Genomic DNA, 20,350 nt, shown 5'->3' with positions numbered 1-20,350 from the left:
TGAAAAACCGATTTATTTTAAGCTCGACCATTAACTTGCCTTGCCTCCAAAAAAACTTGAGCTTGCAAGTTGCAAGATTTATAAAGCCAGCCAGCAAAAAGGAGGAATGTTTGTAGGTCCATTATCTGCTCATCCTGTAGAAAAATAGTCTATTATGGTTGAATTGTCATTGTTTTTGAGGATACTTGTTAGCAGAAAAGTTTGGTTACAGTAGCATTCTTTAGTTTGCATTATCTTAGCTTATATTAAGAACTTGGAAATTCAGCGTTGGAGAAACTCAGTGTTTTTTGTAAAGGTTTCTCACTTTTGCTTCTAGATGAAACACATTTTTTTTCAGTTGCTACTATGCTGAACATAGTAAAATTGTTCAGGATGAAATGCAAGATGGAAGATTTATATTCGGAAGAGAGAACATTAGAACGATGTAGAGACGATCAGTAGAACTGCAGTTCGTAGATCACACTGGAGTTTCTACTGTTGGTTCTTCCTAAAACATTTGGTATCATTACCACTCTTTGGATTATTGGATTTAATAGGAGCAAGGTAAACAATTCTTGTTCAGGTGGGAACCAGTTCTACCTCTAAGGCTATATTCTCAAGCCTGTTTCCATAAGTACCACTTAGTAGATTCAGTTGTTTTCTTTATTAGCTTATTATAAAACTTGTTTGCATTCTTGACAGACCTTAATAGACTTTGGAGGTGCATTGACTTTTCATTGGTTTGTGAATAGCCTTTAATGTTTGTTCCGGCCTGAGATGGCTCTAGCTCTAATTCCAGATACTCTGAGTGATTTCCCCAGTGAGCTTTATGCTTTGCCTGTACATAAACAAAATTTAAGTACAGGACAGACTTGGAAGGTCCAGATGACATCAATAGGAACATGATTAGTATTTCTGCCAATTAGGCCTGAAGTCCTCCATTTTAGCCAAAGAGTTTGGTTGGTGGTATTCATTGCTCCTAAATGTACTTCTAAAAACATTCATAGAAAAATTTAGAAGTTTGAACAAAAACAGCGCACATATTGAGAAACTGTACTTCCATTTTCTATAAAAATGCATCATGTTTAAAGTCTGCCATGAAGTACTGCATGTATGTGCAACTTACCTGGTACAGCAGGCCTTGGGTTCTCAGGCTGCATTCCCCAATGGACAGGCAATAATGTCTCCCCTTAGCCTTGGGCTCTTCTTCACCTAGAGGAAGCAGTAAGCTTTTAGTTTCCCTCTTGGTGAATGTGAGCTCTAACACAGATCAGTAGGCCCCCTTCTGGATCCAAACATCTCATTTTTTCAAGGTTAGGAAAAACAGTGAAATTTAACAAAAGGCATATTTAAACACTGCTTATGGCTTCAGGAATTCCACCAACGGATGGAGTACCCTAAACTAAAATGAAAAAAGCTGACGGGATTTAGGTTGAAGACGGGTCTTATTAACCAAGAAAATGAAGGGTTTTACTAACGAAGAAAAAATAACACACTGGACTTTGTATTCCAGTTAAGAAACAGGTGATAATTTCTTCTTTTTTGTGCCTGTTGGGTTCTTTCAGCTGAACTGTTTAGGCACGTCGTTTTTCATTTTATTTCCATATCTTCAGATTTCTATACTGTACAGTGTTAGTGACACTGGAGATTCACAGCGAACTATTGGCCTTTAAAAATAGATCTCCCCCCTTTCATGTGGTCATAATTTATTCAACTTCTCATTTGGCTTGCAATTTAAATAATTGAGGCTATTTCAACTTTGCTTTATTTGAACTTTTCTATTTTTTTAAATGTTTTATTTATTCTTGAGGGAGAGAGAGACAGAGCACGAGCAGGGGAGGGGCACAGTGAGAGAGGGACACAGAATCCAAAGCAGGCTCCAGGCTCTGAGCTGTTGGCACAGAAGCCGACAGAGGGGCCTGAACTCACAAACTGCGAGATCTTGATCTAAGCCAAAGTCGGATGCTTTAGCAACTGAGCCACTCAGGCACCCCTGTTCTTTTTTTTTTTTTTCTTAATGCAAGAGCTTCCAGATACTGCAATACCAAATAAATATTGTGGCAAAGTTGCTTTTAACCTCCAACATAGTAGTCAGATTTGTTAGATGGGTGTCATTTTTCTGGAATTCAGAAATCACTCAGATAGCATCACTTCCCTAACCTGACCCAAGCCCTGGGGGTGCAGCTTGCCCTTTCCCAGCCATGTCCAGGAGGATACTTAAAACCCTGACATTTTGTGATCCATGGCGACTCACATTGAAGTTAGAAATATCCTTAGATGTGAATGGTTTAAGTTTGCTGCAACACCTGCCTGGAATGGTTAAAGGATTAAGGGGTTTGGTTGATGATGTGATAAGACCCAATTCAGAGCTGTCAGAACTAGTTTCTAAGCTGTACTGCAAACATAGTGTCTTACCTCTGCCTCCACCCGAGGTCTTCACTCATTAAAATCCCACTCATTAAAATTCATTTTTCTTCCTCACAGCCTTTAATAGGTAGGCCCCAGGGGCTGCAGAAACAAATAAGGCTTAGTGACTCAGAATCTAGTCAGAGAGACATACTGGAGGACAAATAAACTCCAGTGCGAGGTAGGTGCTTCAGGAGAGGTATTTGTACACGGGACTGAGGAGACCAGAGAAATGAGCCCCTTGGGTTGGAGGAAGAGGGACCCCCATGAAAACAGTGACATTTNCGCAAAGCTCTCACTCTGGGACCTTGCAGATGTGATTAAGTTGAAGATTTTGAGATAGAGAGATTATCTGGATTATTCGGGGGCCCAGTGTCATCACAAGAGTCTGTATAGGTGGAAGAGGAAAACAGAAGTCAGTGTCAGAGGGATGCCATGTGCAAGAGTCGACTGGCCATTGCTGGCTTTGAAGATGGAAGGGGGATGAATGAAGAATGCAGACAGCATCTAGAAGCTGGCAAAGGTAAGGAAGGAAACGGATGCTGTTCTAGGGCTTCCAGAAGGAACCCAGCCCTGCCAACTCTCCGATTAGCCTAGGAGGATCCATCTTGAACTTTTAACCCACAGAACTGAAAGATACTACATTTGTATGTTAAAGTCACTAAGTTTATAACTTAGTGTCATAGAAAGGAAGAAGACTTGCTATGATGGAATAATGAACAGGGGCAGGAGAGGAAGAATGTAATGGTCCTTTCATTGTGGTGAAGTTGATGCCATGCAAAGGAGTTTGGATTTTATCCTATTACATACAGAAAGACCATGGGACGCCAGCTAAGCATTTTTAAACAGGCACATGCAAGAACAGACTGCTGCCAGATTTATCTTCCTAAAAAAGCAGTGTATGGCTAAATCCCAAGTTTTATACAGCCATTTAACAAAGGGTGTCTAGCCAGAGGTGGTCAGTGACAGAAAGCTGGAAGCAGCATGTTCTATAATGTGGTTCTCTGAATTGACCTTAAATGGCATTTGTATGTGTGTGTGAAATCATTAGCTTAAGAAACTTCTGTTCACAATCTGCAATAGAAAATCCTAAAGAGTAAAGAAGGGCTAAGTCACGTTTTGACTACTTTGTTTCTGCCCATTTTCCTCTTCCCAGACGGCTGCTCTGCTGGCTCTTTACCATGCATAGGGGAACAGAGGACTAGGAAAGCTCAAATCTAATGCAGTCAACTTGAGGTGATGTAATGTCTCAAGTCACCTGGGCCAGCTCTGACCATTTGCTAGTAGCTTGTGGGGTGTTGTGGTCTTATGCAGGCTTAGTGGAAAAATGGCCAAAATCAATTAGCAGTGTTGGCCGTGGGCTCTGTATTTGCCAGGGTATGGATAATAGCTATGATCCTAGATTACCTAACTTCTGTGTTAAAATATAAGAAGTTCAGTCATTCTTTCCAAATGTTTATTTATTCACTCGTTCTTAAGTACAAGGGCTTAATTTCTGTCCTGTAAAAACTTACAGTCTGATTCAGTTGACATCTTTATGTGTCTGGAACCTTAAACTGAATAAATCCACCTTTGTGTTACAAGAGTGGCTCTGAATTGAAACTGAACTATATGTTAGAAAAAAATTGATAAGAGGGACGCCTGGGTGGCTCAGTCAGTTAGGTGTCCGACTTTGGCTCAGGTCATGATCTCACGGTCTGTGAGTTGTCACGCCCGGGTTGGGCTCTGTGCTGACACCTTGGAGCCTGGAGCCTGCCTCAGATTTTGTGTCTTCTTCTCTTTCTCTGTCTCTGCCCCTGCACTGCTCTCACTCTGTCTCTCTCTGTCTCAAAAATAAATAAACATTAAAAAAATTTTTAAAAAGAAAAAAATGATAAGAGAAATATGTACTTTTCAGATAACATGGTGAAAGAAGCAGTGGGCTGGCAAAATCTGAAACTGAAAACAGTAAGACTTGATTAAGAATTATCTTAATGAAAACAAAACTATGCGTCTATATTATGTAGCCTCCATTTGCATAAATTTATAAGATTTTTATCCAAATGTCCTTATATAATGATGTAATAATTATTGTTTACCACTGTAAAGGACTAGTTCAGTGCAAACCATTCCCTCTTTTTTGAATCTCCTCTGCCTTGGTTTCTGGGATATGAGACTCTAGTTCTCTCCATGCTTTATTTATTTATTTGTTTGTTTTTTATTGCTCTTTCCCTGAGGGCTTGTCTCGCCTTTCTCCAAATTCTAACCTTGGTCTTCTCATCTTGTGGTGTTCTGTGTTCTTTCTGAGCAATTTATTTTTCCTCGTGACTGCACCACTGGCCCACACACCAATATCTCCAAATCTGTATCTTCAGATAAGTTTCTCTCATCCACTCATTAATTAATTCATCGATCCATTCAACAAATACTGATGACCTGAGAGTTCATCTAATGGTGGGACAGATGTGCACAAAAATAATTGCAGAAAAAATATGAAGGTATGGGTAAAGGTCAGTGAAAACAGGGGTGTCTGGGGCTATCTGGGGGGGTTCGTGGAGGGATTTTGAACCAAGACTTGAAAGCCAAGTAGGGGGTTGCCAGATGAGCAAGGCTATGAAAGGTAGCATGGCCAGCTGGAGGCACAGAGGTGGTATGGGGAATATAAGGAGCTCAGGAAAGGGGAGGGCCAGGGAAAACTCCAGAGATGCGGTTAAAGAGGTGGATAGGAGTCAGATCATGAAGGATCATGTATGTCCTGCTGAGGACCTTAGTTTTATATACTGACAAACACATGGAATCTGTTTTAAGTCAGATCTCTTAGAGTCAGCAAACTTCAGCAACAACATGGTATGTGGCTCTGAGGCAGGTAAGACTAAAGGCAGGTCAGTGAGGAAGGAATCTGCTAGAGTGGCACCTGTCAGAGATGATGAGCACATAAACCTGGGACAAACCAGGGCTGTGGTAGTCATGTGGACAGGGAAGGAAAGGCATCTGAAACAGCTCGCACATGATTGCATTATCTGTGTCAAGTACCGCAGAAGTGTGGGAAGGCATGCTCTCTCAAGGGTTCTCCTGCTGAGCACCAGACGTTTTAGGACCAGAGGGACTGACTTCCACTATCTGTGCTTAACCAGAGGGACCTAAAGCAGCAGAGGAGCAGGAAAGCCCAAATGCAGAGCTGTGTGTGAAGGAGGAAATCAGAATTTCTTTGCAGGGCACGTACTTTGTAAGGGAGGCATCAGAAAAAGAAGAAACTGATTCCCTGATGGTTCATCAGCTTCTGGGCAGAAGGATTTGGGGATGCTAATGAGACTGAAAGACATTGACGGTGGGGTAGACTTCCCTAGTTCTGCATTAGAAGGCAACTGTCGTAGAAGCTGGGCTGAAGTTAACTTTGTAATCCATGCAAAAAAAAGGAAGTTTGCTGAGCAGGTATTTATATTTAATTCAAAATCTTTCCTTCCATTGAGAATTTGAGTTGGCTGATGGCACCGGGAAGAGTGGAAGGAAGGCTGTGCTCCTTAAGGAAATAAATGGGTTGGAATAAAGTGCTCCAGAATTACCCATTCAGGACTGGAGGGCCCAGGCTGGGGCCAATTCACATCATGCTCATCCACTCATTAAAGCAGCCCCTGTCCTACAGAAGATGGGATACATCTGTTCTGGGGTCTCCACCTTTCTGTACCCTGTTAGAAATAGCAAGAGCTGTATAATATTTATAATATTTATAACCATCCGAAGTTAACCAGTTAATTCCTTTCTTCCCACTGGCCAAGCTCCCCTGTAAAGAAGTAAATAGATGTATAGGGGCTGTGTTTTCTTAAAGATGCAAAACCCACTTTCCCTGGTCCTCAGCATGGAGATGTATTTGACTAAAGACTGGATTAGTGTTTGGCTCCAAGTTTCACCCAGGACTTCCTTTTAGGTCTTTACACCCCAGGATGGCCACGGGAAGGTTCAAACATCTGGTAATCATGGAGCTTTCTTGCTTCTCAGCTGCTATTGTTAACTTCACTTTGTCAGTTTCTGCCTCCCTACCAAAGACTGGTGCTGGGCCGCATTGCTGTCACTAATCGTGCCTGTACTCCTGTTCTTGCTCTCTCCCCACCTACCTTTTTTCCATGCCTGCTGTCAGTCCAAGTTGAAGGGAAGTTTTTTATTTTTTCCTTCAGGGTTTGGACAACATTAGATTACTTGCTCTTGTTAGACTTCCCAAAGGTAACCTGGTTCTCTCCCTCTTAAAACACTTTTGAGGAACTTGAAATTAATTTCCAGAAACCACTTGGGTGTTACCAATACTTTACTGATGGCAGAGCATTACTCCTTTTGCAACTGAACCTAGGACCTATAGTGTATGCTCGCTTCCTTCCTGCCTTCCCAGGGCATCTCATCCCTATCTCCATGCTCTGGCTGTCTCCCCTTTGTTCACTGGTGTGTTAGATTTACTTTCTAAGTAATGGCATCTGTCCCAGAGTCCTCATTATCATTTCTCCTAAGCAAACCCAGAGGCCCCCTTCTTAAATAGAATTTCTGGAGGAGTACCCTAATATCTGAGCTCTCGAGATGGGGATGCACATCAGATTCACTGCGTGAGCCTTGCGAAAATATACTATAACATCAATTTTTGTTTTTAATTGACATGCCATGTTTATTTCCATCCCTGCTTATCTAAACGAAGCCATTACTCCTGCTGAGAAAACCATCCTGTCTCCTTTATTCACCCTTCAGGATTTGACCAACCCCAGGGCACATTCTGTGACCTTTCCAGCTGGCCCTCCTCTGAATTTCTGTGGTATATACCCAGTTTAGTGCTTAATTATATATTGCTTTGTATGCAGCAATCACCAAGATTCTGAGCACCATTAGGGTAAAGAACTGGCCTTTACATTTTTTTAATCCCCACAGCAATTGGTACTAAACTGATAATAGTGGCCTCCTAAATACTTTGAGTTCATCTTAATTGATATAGCCAACTCCTAATTTTTCTTATCACTTAGATGAATCTGACTGCAGAGGTGAGAAATCATTAAGAAGTGTGCTCAAGGCCTCTTCCCATCAAAGCTGAGAGAATGGCAAAGCTTTCTTCAGAAATCCTGTGTGGCAGTCAATGAGTCCACATTGTCAACTTTCTTCCGTTTTTTGTTGTTATTGGTGGTGGTGGTTTGTTTGTGTGTTTGTTTAGTTAAGGTAATTTTCCACATTGTCACACTGAAAAACACTTTAAAGGGGAAGGATCTTAGGATATGCAATGAAAGCAGCTAGAAGATGATACAGATTCAACCAGATTTTGAAAGATATTGCTCTCATGTCCAGAATTTTTAAATAATAATTTTTAAAGCGATTATCAATATTTTGAAAGTATTAATTTTAAGTAACCATGATGACAGTTGGGTGCTTCTGACGTTTAGACAATTTGGCCACGCTGCAATATTCATTCCTGATAGATGCACATGGGTTAGCAGGGTCCTGGAGTGAGAGAAAACAAGGTCCTGAGAGGGGCTTCCTCTTGTGGGCTGGCCTCTGCCTCTCTTACTGCCAGTGTGGATGGAACTTCATGGGCCTGCCCACATCCTGGGGGCAGTGGGAGACTCCGATGGGATACCATCTCTAGGAGTGTTTCTTAAACTATGAATGCTAGGTGAGCATAAGGGACATTGTTGTTGCACTCTTAATAACAAATCGAATCGAATTTGAGTTACAGGACCTCTTCTGATCTGTTTTTCACTAAGATGCAGCTTTTAGTGTCTATGAAACACACTTGGCATATGTGATTCAGAGAAATAATTCATTATGCAGTTCCACTTTGTGATAATAAGCTGGTAAAGGAGGAAGGAGGAAAAGCTTTTTTCACCACCCTCTTCAGTTATTGAGAATATTTTTTCAAATAGATGAAATTTTACTCTGCTGAAAGAAGAAACCCTGAGTAATCCAGTTCCTTTACACCGTGAATTTGAATGGCTTTAATCAAACAAGAGGAGAGATAAGAAGTGAGGGAGGGTTTCGACATTTGAGGTATAAATTAAGTAGGCGTTTGCTTCCCATCTCAACAATAAAAAGAATGTGTATTTCAGGCATAGAAAATAATCCCCAGAGGGACACCTGGGTGGCTTAGTCAGTTAAGCCGTGACTTGGGCTCAGGTCATGATCTCAGGGTTCATGGGTTCAGGGCCCATATTGGGCTCTGAGATGTCAGCTGAGCCTGTAGCCTCCTTCAGATTCTGTGTCTTCCTCTCTCTGTGTCCCTCCCTTGCCCCCCCCCACACTCTCTCTCTCTCTCTCTCAAAAATAAACATTAAAAAAAAGAAGTAATGAATGTCTAGTGTCTAGAGCAGTCAATATATATTTGAACACCCATCACATTTTGTTGTGGCAGAATTTTCATGATAAAGGTTATACCCCCAAATTGCAAGAGCACACACAAGACTTTTCTGCAGCGAATTATCAAGTGAAATGAAGATTTCAAGGCCCCAGATGGGGACTCTGGTCTACCTCAACCAGCCCCTCAGTGGTACAGCCCTACAGGAGTCTGAGCTAATTCACTTGAGCAGAGTGGGGAGAGTGTAGATGGAAGATTCAAAGGCCCTGGGAGCTTGAGTCTGTTTTCTTTTTCATTATATTGCTTAGGTAGTGAGAAACACTGAAGAAGTCACATTCCCTACGGAGAACAAGTTACCACGTGCTGTATGACACACAAGTGGTACCTGATTTATCACCAAGTCACAAATGGCCTGGCAATCACAGTTCCTTGCCCTGATTGAATTTCCTGCAGTGAGATCTTTATTGTACACAAACACTCCTTGCTCTTTCCCTCTTCTCTCCACCACTCACCATTCCATCCCTTGGCCAGCCCCAGTCCCACTCCTGGTTGCCGAGGTCATAGAATGGTAGATAGGAAGGGACCTAAGAGACTGGTCAGCAGCTCAGATGGATCAGCTGACTCCCAGAGGTCATCTACTAGTAAATGGCAAAACTGAAGAAAGGAGTTTGTGGGTTTTAATCCTAAAATGCTTAACTAGTGTGCTCTTCACACCTGACCCCAAGATTTCTGTTCTTGACCTTAACCTAAGGGCCCATCCCATTTCTTATCCTAGGAACCCAATTCCACCCCTTTGCTGTATTATGATCTCAGTTCTCTGGCTACTGGGAGACCAGTGGGAAGAGGCTATATCACTTGGACACTGGATGTATTCCTATTAGCATCACTCTGTGTCTTGGCTGGGTACTAGTAATGCTATTCTTCACACTCATAGTAAGTGAGATAGCTTTATCATTGGCCATCCAAGCACAACATCATCAGCCATCCTTTGTAATATCATGTCTATGGAAAACTGCCCACAAGTGCATTACATCTGGCCAGGTGGGAAGCTGTCTGTGTACAGTCAAGGAGGGAAACTGAGAAAGGTCCTTTCACTATCAAGGCCTTAAGAGTTTACAAAGTATACCAGAATCCACAAGAAAACATAATTGTTTGCAATCGCCTCTGGCCATATATCCTATTTAGGAACACCCGGTAAGAATAGTTGCCTGCTGATTGATAGAGCGGTGTGCTGTGCAGGCTGCACGGGGATGTGTGTCTGCCGCCTCTGTCCAGGCAGAGTGCATGCCAGCCTGGATGTGCAGGCAGGCGGTGAGGGGTCAGCACCTTGATAAAGCATCTCCCTGGTACCATGGGATCCTCTAGCCACTTTTCCGGCCAGAGAAGAGTTTGTACTCATCGATGTGTCCAGGCTACCAGATGCTTATCAGCCTCTGCCTGACTTCTCTCTGGTAATAGAGGCTCATATACTAATATATCAGGCACTTCCAAGGAAATGGGCTTGAGATGAAATGAAAACAAGGATTGAGATTTGGCAGCAGTAGTGCAGGTGACATAAATTAATTGTACTAGAAAGAAAATATGAATCTCTATATATATATACTCCAAGAGAGTAGGGAAAATATTTTGAAAGGATACATTTTTTTTAAGGGAGAAGATACTGGAAAAAGTAGTGACAGGGGCAGGAAAAGAAAGACATAAACAGAGGTGCTTCTGAACCAGCTTTGGGTTTTATATGTATATAAAAGCTGATAATGAGGGTGTCAGAGATTGGGAAAAAAAAAAAAAGCCAAGACAATGTCTTAATCCTTTTATTTGCATCGTAAGGTGTTTTTGGTATTGGGCTGGTAGCACAAAGGCACCATCTCCCAGTGCATCTGTCCTATTTGTATTCATCTCCCAAGTTGGGCTTATTCCCTGGACCATCAGATTCTGGAGGAAATATCTCTCTGATCAGTTAAGGATTTGCATTCATTAGGCCCAAAACTATTTTAGCCTATTCCCTTAGAATGAGAATTTGAAGAAACTAAATGTACACTGAAGCATCAGGAAACTCCTCAAAAAGATACACCTATGATTAGAATAGCCCTCAATGCAGGCCTCGACCACTAGGACAAGTCAAACGGTCCATTTTTGGAACAAGAGACTGTAGCGTCATTCAGGCCCGTTCTGGGTGCGAGCTTTTTATCCTGGTTCTAAGCCACTCGATCGTGTGACCCTGGACAATTGCGCATCCTTTCTGGGCCTCCCTTCCTCATCTTGTATAAAGGAAAACCTTTATGAAAACACATCTGAGCTTTTCCAGCTCTAATATTATAGTGACGTGAACCAATATGTATGATAGACCTGTTTCTATCTTGCCTAACGATAATTGTATTTGTGGAGGAAAACCTTTACTGTAGTTCTCTCTCTTCCTCTTTTTTTAAACATTATATTTCCAAGAGCTTTATTTTATGTCAGCCTTACTTTTAATCAGAAAAATGTACACATAGGAAAACTGTGATGAAGATCCAAGAGTGCTTTCTTAATATTACACACCACTGATAAAGTATTACAAAGATGGCATCTTGGCATAGAGTTCATTTTCAAGTTTGAAAAACAGTGATTTAAAACAGATCAGTTTTTGAAAACTATGTGCCTTTTGTATATTGAAAAAATAACAAGGCATAAAATCCTATAGAGACCTTATCATTAGTGCAGTTGATAAAATAGGATTGAGACCTTTTGTTCTAGCTCCTTCTAAATCGTTTGGAGAGCTTAGAGAGCTCATCTGGTGGCCATTCACAGCAGCCCAGCAAGTCCGGGTATATATTTTGTTCTACCCAGTAAGTAGCTCAAAATTATCCTAATACCACACAGTTAATAGACAAAGGGTGTGCCAAGAATGCCATGAAGCCTCTTAGTCTCTTTTTCCTTCCAGGGGCTGGCTACTTTCACAAGACAGCCCTTACTTCTTCCCATGATATGCAGCTCTATAGCTCTCAGTTTGTGACAGTTCAGAAATTTAAGTGGCACTGCCAGTGCTTGCCTTCACTAAACCTTCCATCAGCCAGGACTTGCAGGGCAAGGAGAGAGAGAAGCCAGGAGAGGTTAGTGGAACAGGCAGTAGCCACCATGGGCTCTGCTCAGCCACACAGCCAGCAGACAGGCCTCCATCCAAGTGGAAAAGTGACTGGGCAGTGCAGCCCCAGGGAGTTGCTGGTTGAAATTCCTAACTCATGTGTTCATGTGTATTCCACATGCAGCGCCAGGCACTGGTTCTTAGCGAATGAAACACTCCTTTCCTCTGAGAGCTTTTGGTGTGACCATAGGCACTGCTACTCCACAGGTCTGGGGATTACTTTCACCTGCTGTGTAGTCAGGCAATCATTCAATCCTGTACATTCTAATTCCTGTACCTCTTTTGGATATGCCCATGTCTTCCCTTCCCCACTGCTTTTAGTCCATGCCCCTATTCTTTCTGTCCTTCCTGGATACTGTAGTAGGCCCCTAGCCACCTCACCATCATCAGCCACACTCTGAGCAAGGTGATCTTTCTAAACACAAAACTGGCCCTGTCACTTCCTCCTTCCAAAACTTGTGAGTACACCCCATCCATGGTATTACATACCATTCCCTTCATTATTTGGAACAGCCTATCTCCTCCTTGCTGCATACCACCAAGTGGTGCCTAATTACTCTTATTTCCCCACTTGTGCCAGGTTCTCTCCATTCAGCGTTTCCTTGAATATACTCTTCCACCTTTTGGATCACCTTCTCCCCCTGGGTCTACTTAGTGAATTCTTTTATAATTAAACTGAAGGGCCACTTCTTATAGATTGTTCTTCCTGGCCTTTCCAGACCACTTGGGTCTCCACTCCTGTACCCCAGCAGATCTTTGACCTCTCTCTGATGGGGACGTTATCATATTGCCTTTATTTGTTGCCATACTTTTCTCTCTTCTCCCACTAGATTTCTGGATGACAGGGGGTAAGGACTGTGTCTTAACTTTGCATTCTTCATCCCTGGCAATGTGCCTGGCACAGAAGTTCTCCGTTAATGTGTATTGATTTGGATTGAACTGACCTGGCTGGGTGCTTCTAAAAGTAACCTAAAAATAATGTTCTTACATAGTTTCATGTAATGATCACGTTTGCCTTCTGAGTCAGGAATTAACTTTGTGTTATTAGAGGCATCAAGAATCTCTACACAAATAGATTCTAGAACATTCATAAGGAAGAAACAAAGACAGTATGAATCTTTTTGCAATATGACTGGACATTGAGATATAACTTAGTGGACTTAGCACTTAAATGGTTTGATCCTGGACAGTAATAATTGCTACAGGAAACTTCTTGTTCTACAAATGTTTCAGACTTTTTGACTTTGGATTCTCATAGTCCATACTCAGACACCACCTTAACTACCTAAAAACTCAGTATATGTTGATCTTTAACAAAGTTAGGAGAGTCCAAAATTGGGTCATAACCAAAATGGCCTCAGTTGGCTACCAGTTTTAAAAAGCTAGTGTTTATGATGTAATGAGTATTTTAGTGTCTCTCTTCATTTCACACAAAGTTGGGATTTCTTTTCCTGGCTTCATGAGGAGAAACCTGTCAAGAATGTGCTTTAAACTAAAAGGCAGCCTTTGTGCCTATGGCCTCATTTGTGTAAAAATGAAAAAAGTGATAACTCTCAGTAGACATTGTGACAAAATCCGGTTATGTAACTATAAAATTACTCATCAGAGTTGATGGGGGAAATGCCAGCATGAACAGTGCCAAGAAAAAACAATAATGTATATTCATTTAGTCCAAAACACCCTTAAACAAGGGGCCCTTTTCCTCCCAGAAATACATGGTCAATAGTCATGTTTTATTATAGGTGAAGAAACAAAAATAAGATCCAACAAAGCATTTTTATTACACGTTTTTAAGATAAAGTACAATCAGGAAGTAGGGAAGAGGCTGAATAAAGAAAGGACATTTGACGTTTGCTAAATATTTTCTCTTTCGTTTTATTCATAGAACATAAAGTATTCTATGAAAGTTTTCCCAAAGGCCATGAGCAAACACATGAAGCTTAACAATTTGTCCATTGTAGCTTTTGTTAAACCCTGGTTTTGGACTCTGTCGCCTTTGTTCTTTTATTTTGAAGGACTGCATTTTAAGATGCTGGATTATAGTACTCCTGGTTTATTCTTTGGTGGCTAAAATGTCTTTCACAATGTTATAGTGTTATTAACTGAACTTTTCAACATGCTGTCTGTAAAATCCAACAAGCCACACAGAGTACATTTGTAGAATATTTCTCCAGCGCCCAAAGTGACAGGTCGTCTGTATGTTCTTCTGGTAATACGTGGTGAGTTTATTCTGAGAGAGTTGCCGTTGGGTTTCAAGGAAGTGTGCTTCATGCAGCAAGGGTATATGCATTACTGTGGGTACCCAGTACTAAGGATACTCTGCAGAGCTACATGCCAGAGTCTCTGCCATCAGAGCGCTCTCCTTGTAATTGAAAAGTTTCCTCAACACAAAACTAAAAAATGCGAGATCATATGCCAAGGAGGAGTATTAAAAGTTTGGTACAAGCTGCAGGTGCAATGGAAGATTAGAGCTGGGAAGACTGTGAGCCATGGGGTTTGTGGGAAGGGGAAGGTGGGATTTGGAATGGATGCTGGACAGGCAATCAACAAGCATCTCCTCCACCCCAGTCAGCCTTCTGCCTCCTCTGTCTACCCACCCCTAAGCTCACTGCACCTGGAGAACATACTGAAGTCAGCTGGATCTCTCTCCCTAGTAGATTGTAAGTGGACATGGCCTATGGCTTACTGAGCTCTGCAGCACTCCCACACCCTACCCCTACCCCTGCCCCAGACCCCTGGCAGTGTGCCCAGCTATAAATTCTCAAATAAATACCTAAAGAATACTTTAAAATTTTGTTTAATGTTTTTTATTTATTTCTGAGAGAGAGAGACAGCGTGATCAGGGGAGAGTCATAGAGAGAGGGAGATACAGAATCTGAAGTAGGCTCCAGGCTCTAAGCTAGCTATCAGCACAGAGCCCGACGTGGGGCTCAAACCCACCCACGAACCGTAAGATCATGACCTGAGCCAAAGTCAGACGCTTAACCAACTGAGCCACCTAGGCGCCCCCTAAAGAATACTTTTAAAAGATGACCTGAAAGGGCATGGTATGAGAGCTGATGAATTCCTACTAAAACCTTTCAATTCATTAGTGTTGATAAGTTAAACACTCTGTTTTCAAAAATAAATGTTCACAGAGAGTTTTAGAGCAAAAATACACTGACACAGACAACCTACAAATTACACATTGTATTTTCTGTACCTTGGCAACTTTTCAAAGTGGGAAAGTATGGGAATGAGAAGGGGGAAGGAGGAACGAGTCTGCTAACTGAAATCCCTGCAGTAAAATCAAGACCTCTGCACTGCACACCCCCCTCCCCCAGCCCCATGCCTGCTATGGTCTCTGAGGGAACTAGTTACAGCTCTGGAACAGTTGCTGTGTTCCAAGCCCAAAGCACCTACAGACATCATTAAAATAAAATAGAAGAGGAGAGTGCACCATCCTCTTCATTCTTCCTGGCACAATGTGTGTGAAAGTAGAAAGCCACAGCAGCCAGCCTTTGTTTGAAAACAGTTCTCAAGTTCTGCATTTAAAAATTTTTTAATCATTTTTTATTTTATCTTGAGAGAGAGAGAAAGAGGGAGCAAGTGGGAGAGGGCCAGAGAGAGAGGGAGACACAGAATATGAAGCAGGCTCCTGGCTCTGAGCTGTCAGTACAGAGCCTGACATGGGGCTCAAACCCACAAACCACGAGATCATGACCTGACCTGAAGTCGGATGCTCAACTAACTGAGCCACCCAGGTGCCCCTCAAGTTCTGTATTTTAAATCTCGGTGTGACCTCCCACTTGTTGCGTTCTCCCTACTTGTGGAAAAAAAATGTTACAGTATATTTACTACACACACTTATTAGAAACTACCTCATACTTTGTCTTGTCTCTCATTCTCCCTAAGCTATTTAGTCAGGTATCTGCTCTGGTGTAGACATCAGGGAGTCAGAGAGGGGTGACTCCAGATACGGTCCTGAAGATTCTCAGTGCAGTGTCTGCCCAGAGGGACAGCTCATGCATTTTCAGACTCAAGTCCCTGCCAAAGGACCCAGTGCTGAAAATCATTTGCTTCTGGTGGTGGGAGGGCACCCAATGATACATTAAACAAAACCAAGGACAAGGTATGTCCTTTAAATGCTATAACAAAAATCAGCTTGAGAAGGATAATATCAGCAAAGGATCCTATTATATATAGTATGCTAATAATTCTTGTTTATCAAGCTGAGCATTATGTAAGTGCTTTATGTGCATTTGATCATGAATCCTTGTAACTGCCAACTGGGTGAGGTCTTGGCCAAATAGCCAGTAAGGGTGGTTAGATCCCAGATCTTGACCCAGTCTACCTACAACCTGAGGCCATGCTCTTAACAACCATTCTGTATTGAATAAATCAGCTTTACAACTTCCCTGTTAAAAGGAAACCACAAGTTTAGCCAAGAAAACATTTACAAAGTCATAACAGGGTATGTGTCATGCTGGTACAACCCGTGCTATCTCCCTTAGACCACAATTCCTGCTGGTGGAAAAATGTGCTGGCCTTCCTGGGGCAGGAAGGCACTCAAGTCCACGGGGGAGTATGGAAGTCTCCAGCACTAAGAAAACTCTTTGTCTTTCCCACTGAAGAACTATATGGCCTGAAGCTGATTTATCACCCCTAATTTATTTACCTCTTCAGTTTTATTGTCTACAGAAGTGGAATAATTATTTCTGCCTTTAGAGAGAGATTCATTTATTCAGTAACTTACTGTTGGAGACAGCTTCCGGCAGTGCAGATGTAAAGATAAATGAGGCAGACAGAATGGTTAGTATGGTATGGGCACAAGGGTAGACATAAACATTAGTGGAACAGAATAAAGAGTTTACAAGTAGACTCACTGCTTTTGACAAGAAGGCAAGATAATCCACTGAAGACATGATAGTGTCTTTTAGAAAAGGTGCTGAAACCATTAGATATCTATATGGGGCGGGGGGTGGGGGGGAATGAACTTCAGTCCTTACCTCATGCCATACATACACTCAAAAAAATAAAAACTGGAATGGATCAGTGTAAAAACTACCATTGGGAAGGGGCACAACGGAACTTTTGGTGATGATGGAAACATTCTATATTTTGTTTATTGTAGTTATGTGGGCATACAAATTTGTCAATGTTCACTAAAATGTATACTTAAAATGGGCACATTTTATTGTTTGTAAACTATACCACAGTGAAGTTGATTTTTAAAAGTAATATCCTTTCGCTCCTGCTTAAAATTTTTCCGGTGAATGTTAGGTTTACCAAACTCCTTACTCTGTCCTACAAAGTCCTAGGTGATCTGGACCTGTCTATTCCTCAGAACCATCTTATAGTGTTCCATTTGCTTTTGTTGTTCCTTCTGGAATGTTGTTCTCTCAAATCTAGGTACAGCTGATTCCTAAAGAGGCTTCAGCTCTGGGGCCATCTCCTTGGTGAAGTTCCCACCTCCTCAGTGAAGTTCTTCCTGGTTGCCTAACTCAGCACTTGAGTACATCATAGTGTGTTTTCCAAAGCATGCATCATCAGCTGAAATTCTTATTTACATGGTATTTATTTATTGTCTCATTGTCCCCTTGAGAATATAGTATCCACATAACAGGAAAGATCTGTCTTGTGTACATACTCTTCTATCTTTAGGACCTAAATAATGCCTCCCTAATAGTTGATGTTCAGTAATTATTAATAATATAATAAAGTAACAAAAAGAGTGAGGATTCTATCATGGAGATGGCAGAAACACGGAATGTTGCTAAGTAAAGAAATGACCCCATAGATTTTGTGTTGCAGGATGGCTATAGGGATTAGATTGGAACTGGGGAAGACTGAAGGCGGACAGATTATATAGAAGGCCACCACAGCCGCTTCTGGTAAGAAAAAGATAGGGAGGCTGAACCAAGGCTCACTCAGAGGAGACCAGGGATGGAACAATACAAGCAATATTTAAGAGGTGGAATCAGCGACCTGTAGCTATATTCTGAGGGAACAAGGGCAGTGGTCGAATTGAGGATTATATCATGCATACCTGAGTTAATGGTGGTGCCTTGAACTGAAACAAGGGATGCTGGAAACAGCATAGTTAGCAGATGAGTTTGGTTTGGGAATGTTAATTTTGAGTTACCTGCAAAACATCCCAGTAATGCTGTTCAGTGGACAGTGGGTAATACCAGTCAGAAGTTCAGGAAAGAGGACTGAGGGCATGGATTTGAGAGTCTTTAGGTTGTAGGTGGTAATAAAGGCATTGGAATGGAAGTTTAGTAATTGCTGAGGGTAAAACGAGAAGAGGGCTGATGAAATTCTAGGGATTAACTAACTTTTGAGGACTGGGAAGAAGAAGAACCAGTAAAGAATAGTGAGAGTCGTTGGAAGGAGCAGAATGTGGAACCCATGGAAGGAGCTTCTGAAAAAGAACAGTTAATAATGGCAATTGCCACAGAGATCTGGCAAGAGAAGGACTAAAATCTTGGCAACTAGGAGTGACTGGTGACTTGAGCAAGAGCTGTTTCAATAAAGAACAGGCAAAATACAGAATATAGTCATTTGAGGAGTAAAGGGCAGGCATGGGGAAGGAGCTTAGGGTAAGATGCAGAGGATTCTTTTCAAAAGATGGGAAAGTAGGAATTCATGCCTGCACACCCTAGTAGGAGAAAGCTGTCTTTTGAAAAAGGCAAGGATACCCCTGGGCTAAAGCACTCGATTCAAAAGTTGAAAGTGTCTCTAGGCATCGTGGGCAAAGGATACTGAACTAACTGGGCACCGATACACAGATTGCCAGATGTCACCAAGGGCTTCGCTGCAGTTGAAGATGGTTCCTTTAGTTTGGCAATAATGGCATGGTTATATGATTCTCTCCGGTAGTCCCCAGCCTCCTGGGTGTAGGAGCCAGGATGCCAAGTGATTGGCTTGATCACAGTTGTTTACTGGCAGGTTATTGTGGCAGAGGACAAGGGGTCGAGGGTATTAGGGACTGTGGTCTACGTGATTGGATCTAGACTGAGACAGAAGTAGAGCAGGCAGGTCGGGTGGGGACGGGGGTGGAGATAGAGACTGAGGGAAAATAGAAGGGCTAGAAAGTCCAGTGAGGACAGTAAGAGATCTGCAAGAAGGGTAGGGTTGTGGTTAAAGATGGTTGTGTAGAACTTCAGAATTTAGAATTTGGAGAGGTGAAAGATCCAGAGTATGCTTATATGATTAGTGGATGCAGTGGAGGGTAGAGATATAGGTGAAGGTTAGATCTTTGAACATAAGAAGTGCAGCTACCATAATGTCACCCCATTCATACTGATGTTCCCCTGCCTCTGAGAGACAGAAGAAGATTGAAACCAGGGAATCCAGAGAATAATCAGGAGTCAGTAGGTAACAGTTACATGAACAGAGAGAGCTAGATGGTATGAAGCTCAAAGGGGCATGGGGATTACATGAAAGGAGGGAAGGCATATCCTGAAAGCTGTAATGGGGAGTTAGGAGAATGCCAGACTGATTCTGGTGGGTGCTTCCAAATTCTGGCAACACTCAAGCTGTGACCACTGAAATAAACTGGAAGTCATGTCCACTGGAGGAGAAGTTAAGGAAGACCCCAAGGGAACAGTCAGGTCATCTGCAGTAGTGATAGGTGATGGGGTAGAAAAAGACCTTATAATGCTAAATGAAAGAAGCCTGAGTTGGTTTTGGAAGTAATGCAATATATATGTAACATACTATATAGTATGTTATATAGCAATGTATATATAGTATGTTATATAGNTAGCAAAAATAACAAAAGTATATTGTTAATGATTTCTGTGAAAAGTGTAATTTAATATTTGGAACATCTTCTGAATTTGTGTGTTTAAAAATTATGTATGTTTGTATTTTAGCTGGATTTCTAGCATTTTATAAATAATATTTTTAAAGTATGAATGCTAATAGTTATGTGTGTGTTTTTTTTTTTTTTTTTAAAAGGTTCTTAATCAAGAACCAACTCTATGGATCCAGGACAGGTTTATCCCATGGCCTGCTCTGAACAGCGTGTTGTCCAATAGAAGATTCCATTGGCAAACCATCTCTGTTGCCTTATAGAGCAAGCAAAGAAGATGGATCAAGTGAAGAACCATCTGCCTGTGTGCTTTCTACCTACTGTGCCCTTTTTAATCCTAGTATCCACTCTAGCCACTGCTAAGAGTGTGACTAATAGCACTTTAAACGGCACTGACATGGTCTTGGGCTCTGTGCCTGTAATCATTGCCAGAACTGACCATATCATAGTCAAGGAAGGGAACAGTGCCTTGATTAATTGTAGTGTTTATGGTATCCCTGAGCCACAATTCAAGTGGTATAATTCCATTGGCAAGCTGCTGACAGAAGACGAGGAGAAGGAGAAAGGAGGAGGTAAGCTTTCAAGTTGTATCAAATATCATAAGATGTAACACGGACTTTGGAACCCGTACTCTGAATGTTAGTTGTTCCTATCCAAGTCATTTAAAGATCTCATTTTGTCTTCTTTTTCTAAGGCGCACGAGAGAAATACATATCCTTAAGGATTCGAAGCACTAATTACTTCATAGTTT

At 41.7% G+C, this 20,350-nt stretch overlaps 1 protein-coding gene across 2 annotated transcripts in view; it reads left to right on the top strand.

The window, feature by feature from the left end:
- MFAP3L (microfibril associated protein 3 like) overlaps positions 1 to 20,350 on the top strand; it is a 42,396-nt gene that overhangs the window by 718 nt on the left and 21,328 nt on the right. The window contains exons 1-2 of one of the 2 annotated variants that reach the window (XM_077773632.1): positions 19,046 to 19,160; positions 19,746 to 20,171. In XM_077773632.1, the coding sequence (XP_077629758.1) occupies positions 19,877 to 20,171 (295 nt within the window). In that variant the 5' untranslated portion in view covers positions 19,046 to 19,160; positions 19,746 to 19,876. Of the gene's footprint in view, positions 1 to 19,045; positions 19,161 to 19,745; positions 20,172 to 20,350 lie in introns of those variants that run through there. The other variant, XM_077773715.1, reaches the window with a different exon arrangement.

The sequence above is a fragment of the Crocuta crocuta genome, unplaced genomic scaffold (genome assembly GCF_008692635.1).
Source record: "Crocuta crocuta isolate KB4526 unplaced genomic scaffold, BGI_CrCroc_1.0 scaffold429, whole genome shotgun sequence".
Classification (NCBI taxonomy): Eukaryota; Metazoa; Chordata; class Mammalia; order Carnivora; family Hyaenidae; genus Crocuta; species Crocuta crocuta.
Note: the sequence above shows the minus strand (reverse complement) of the source record. Positions and strands in the feature narration are given on the sequence as shown.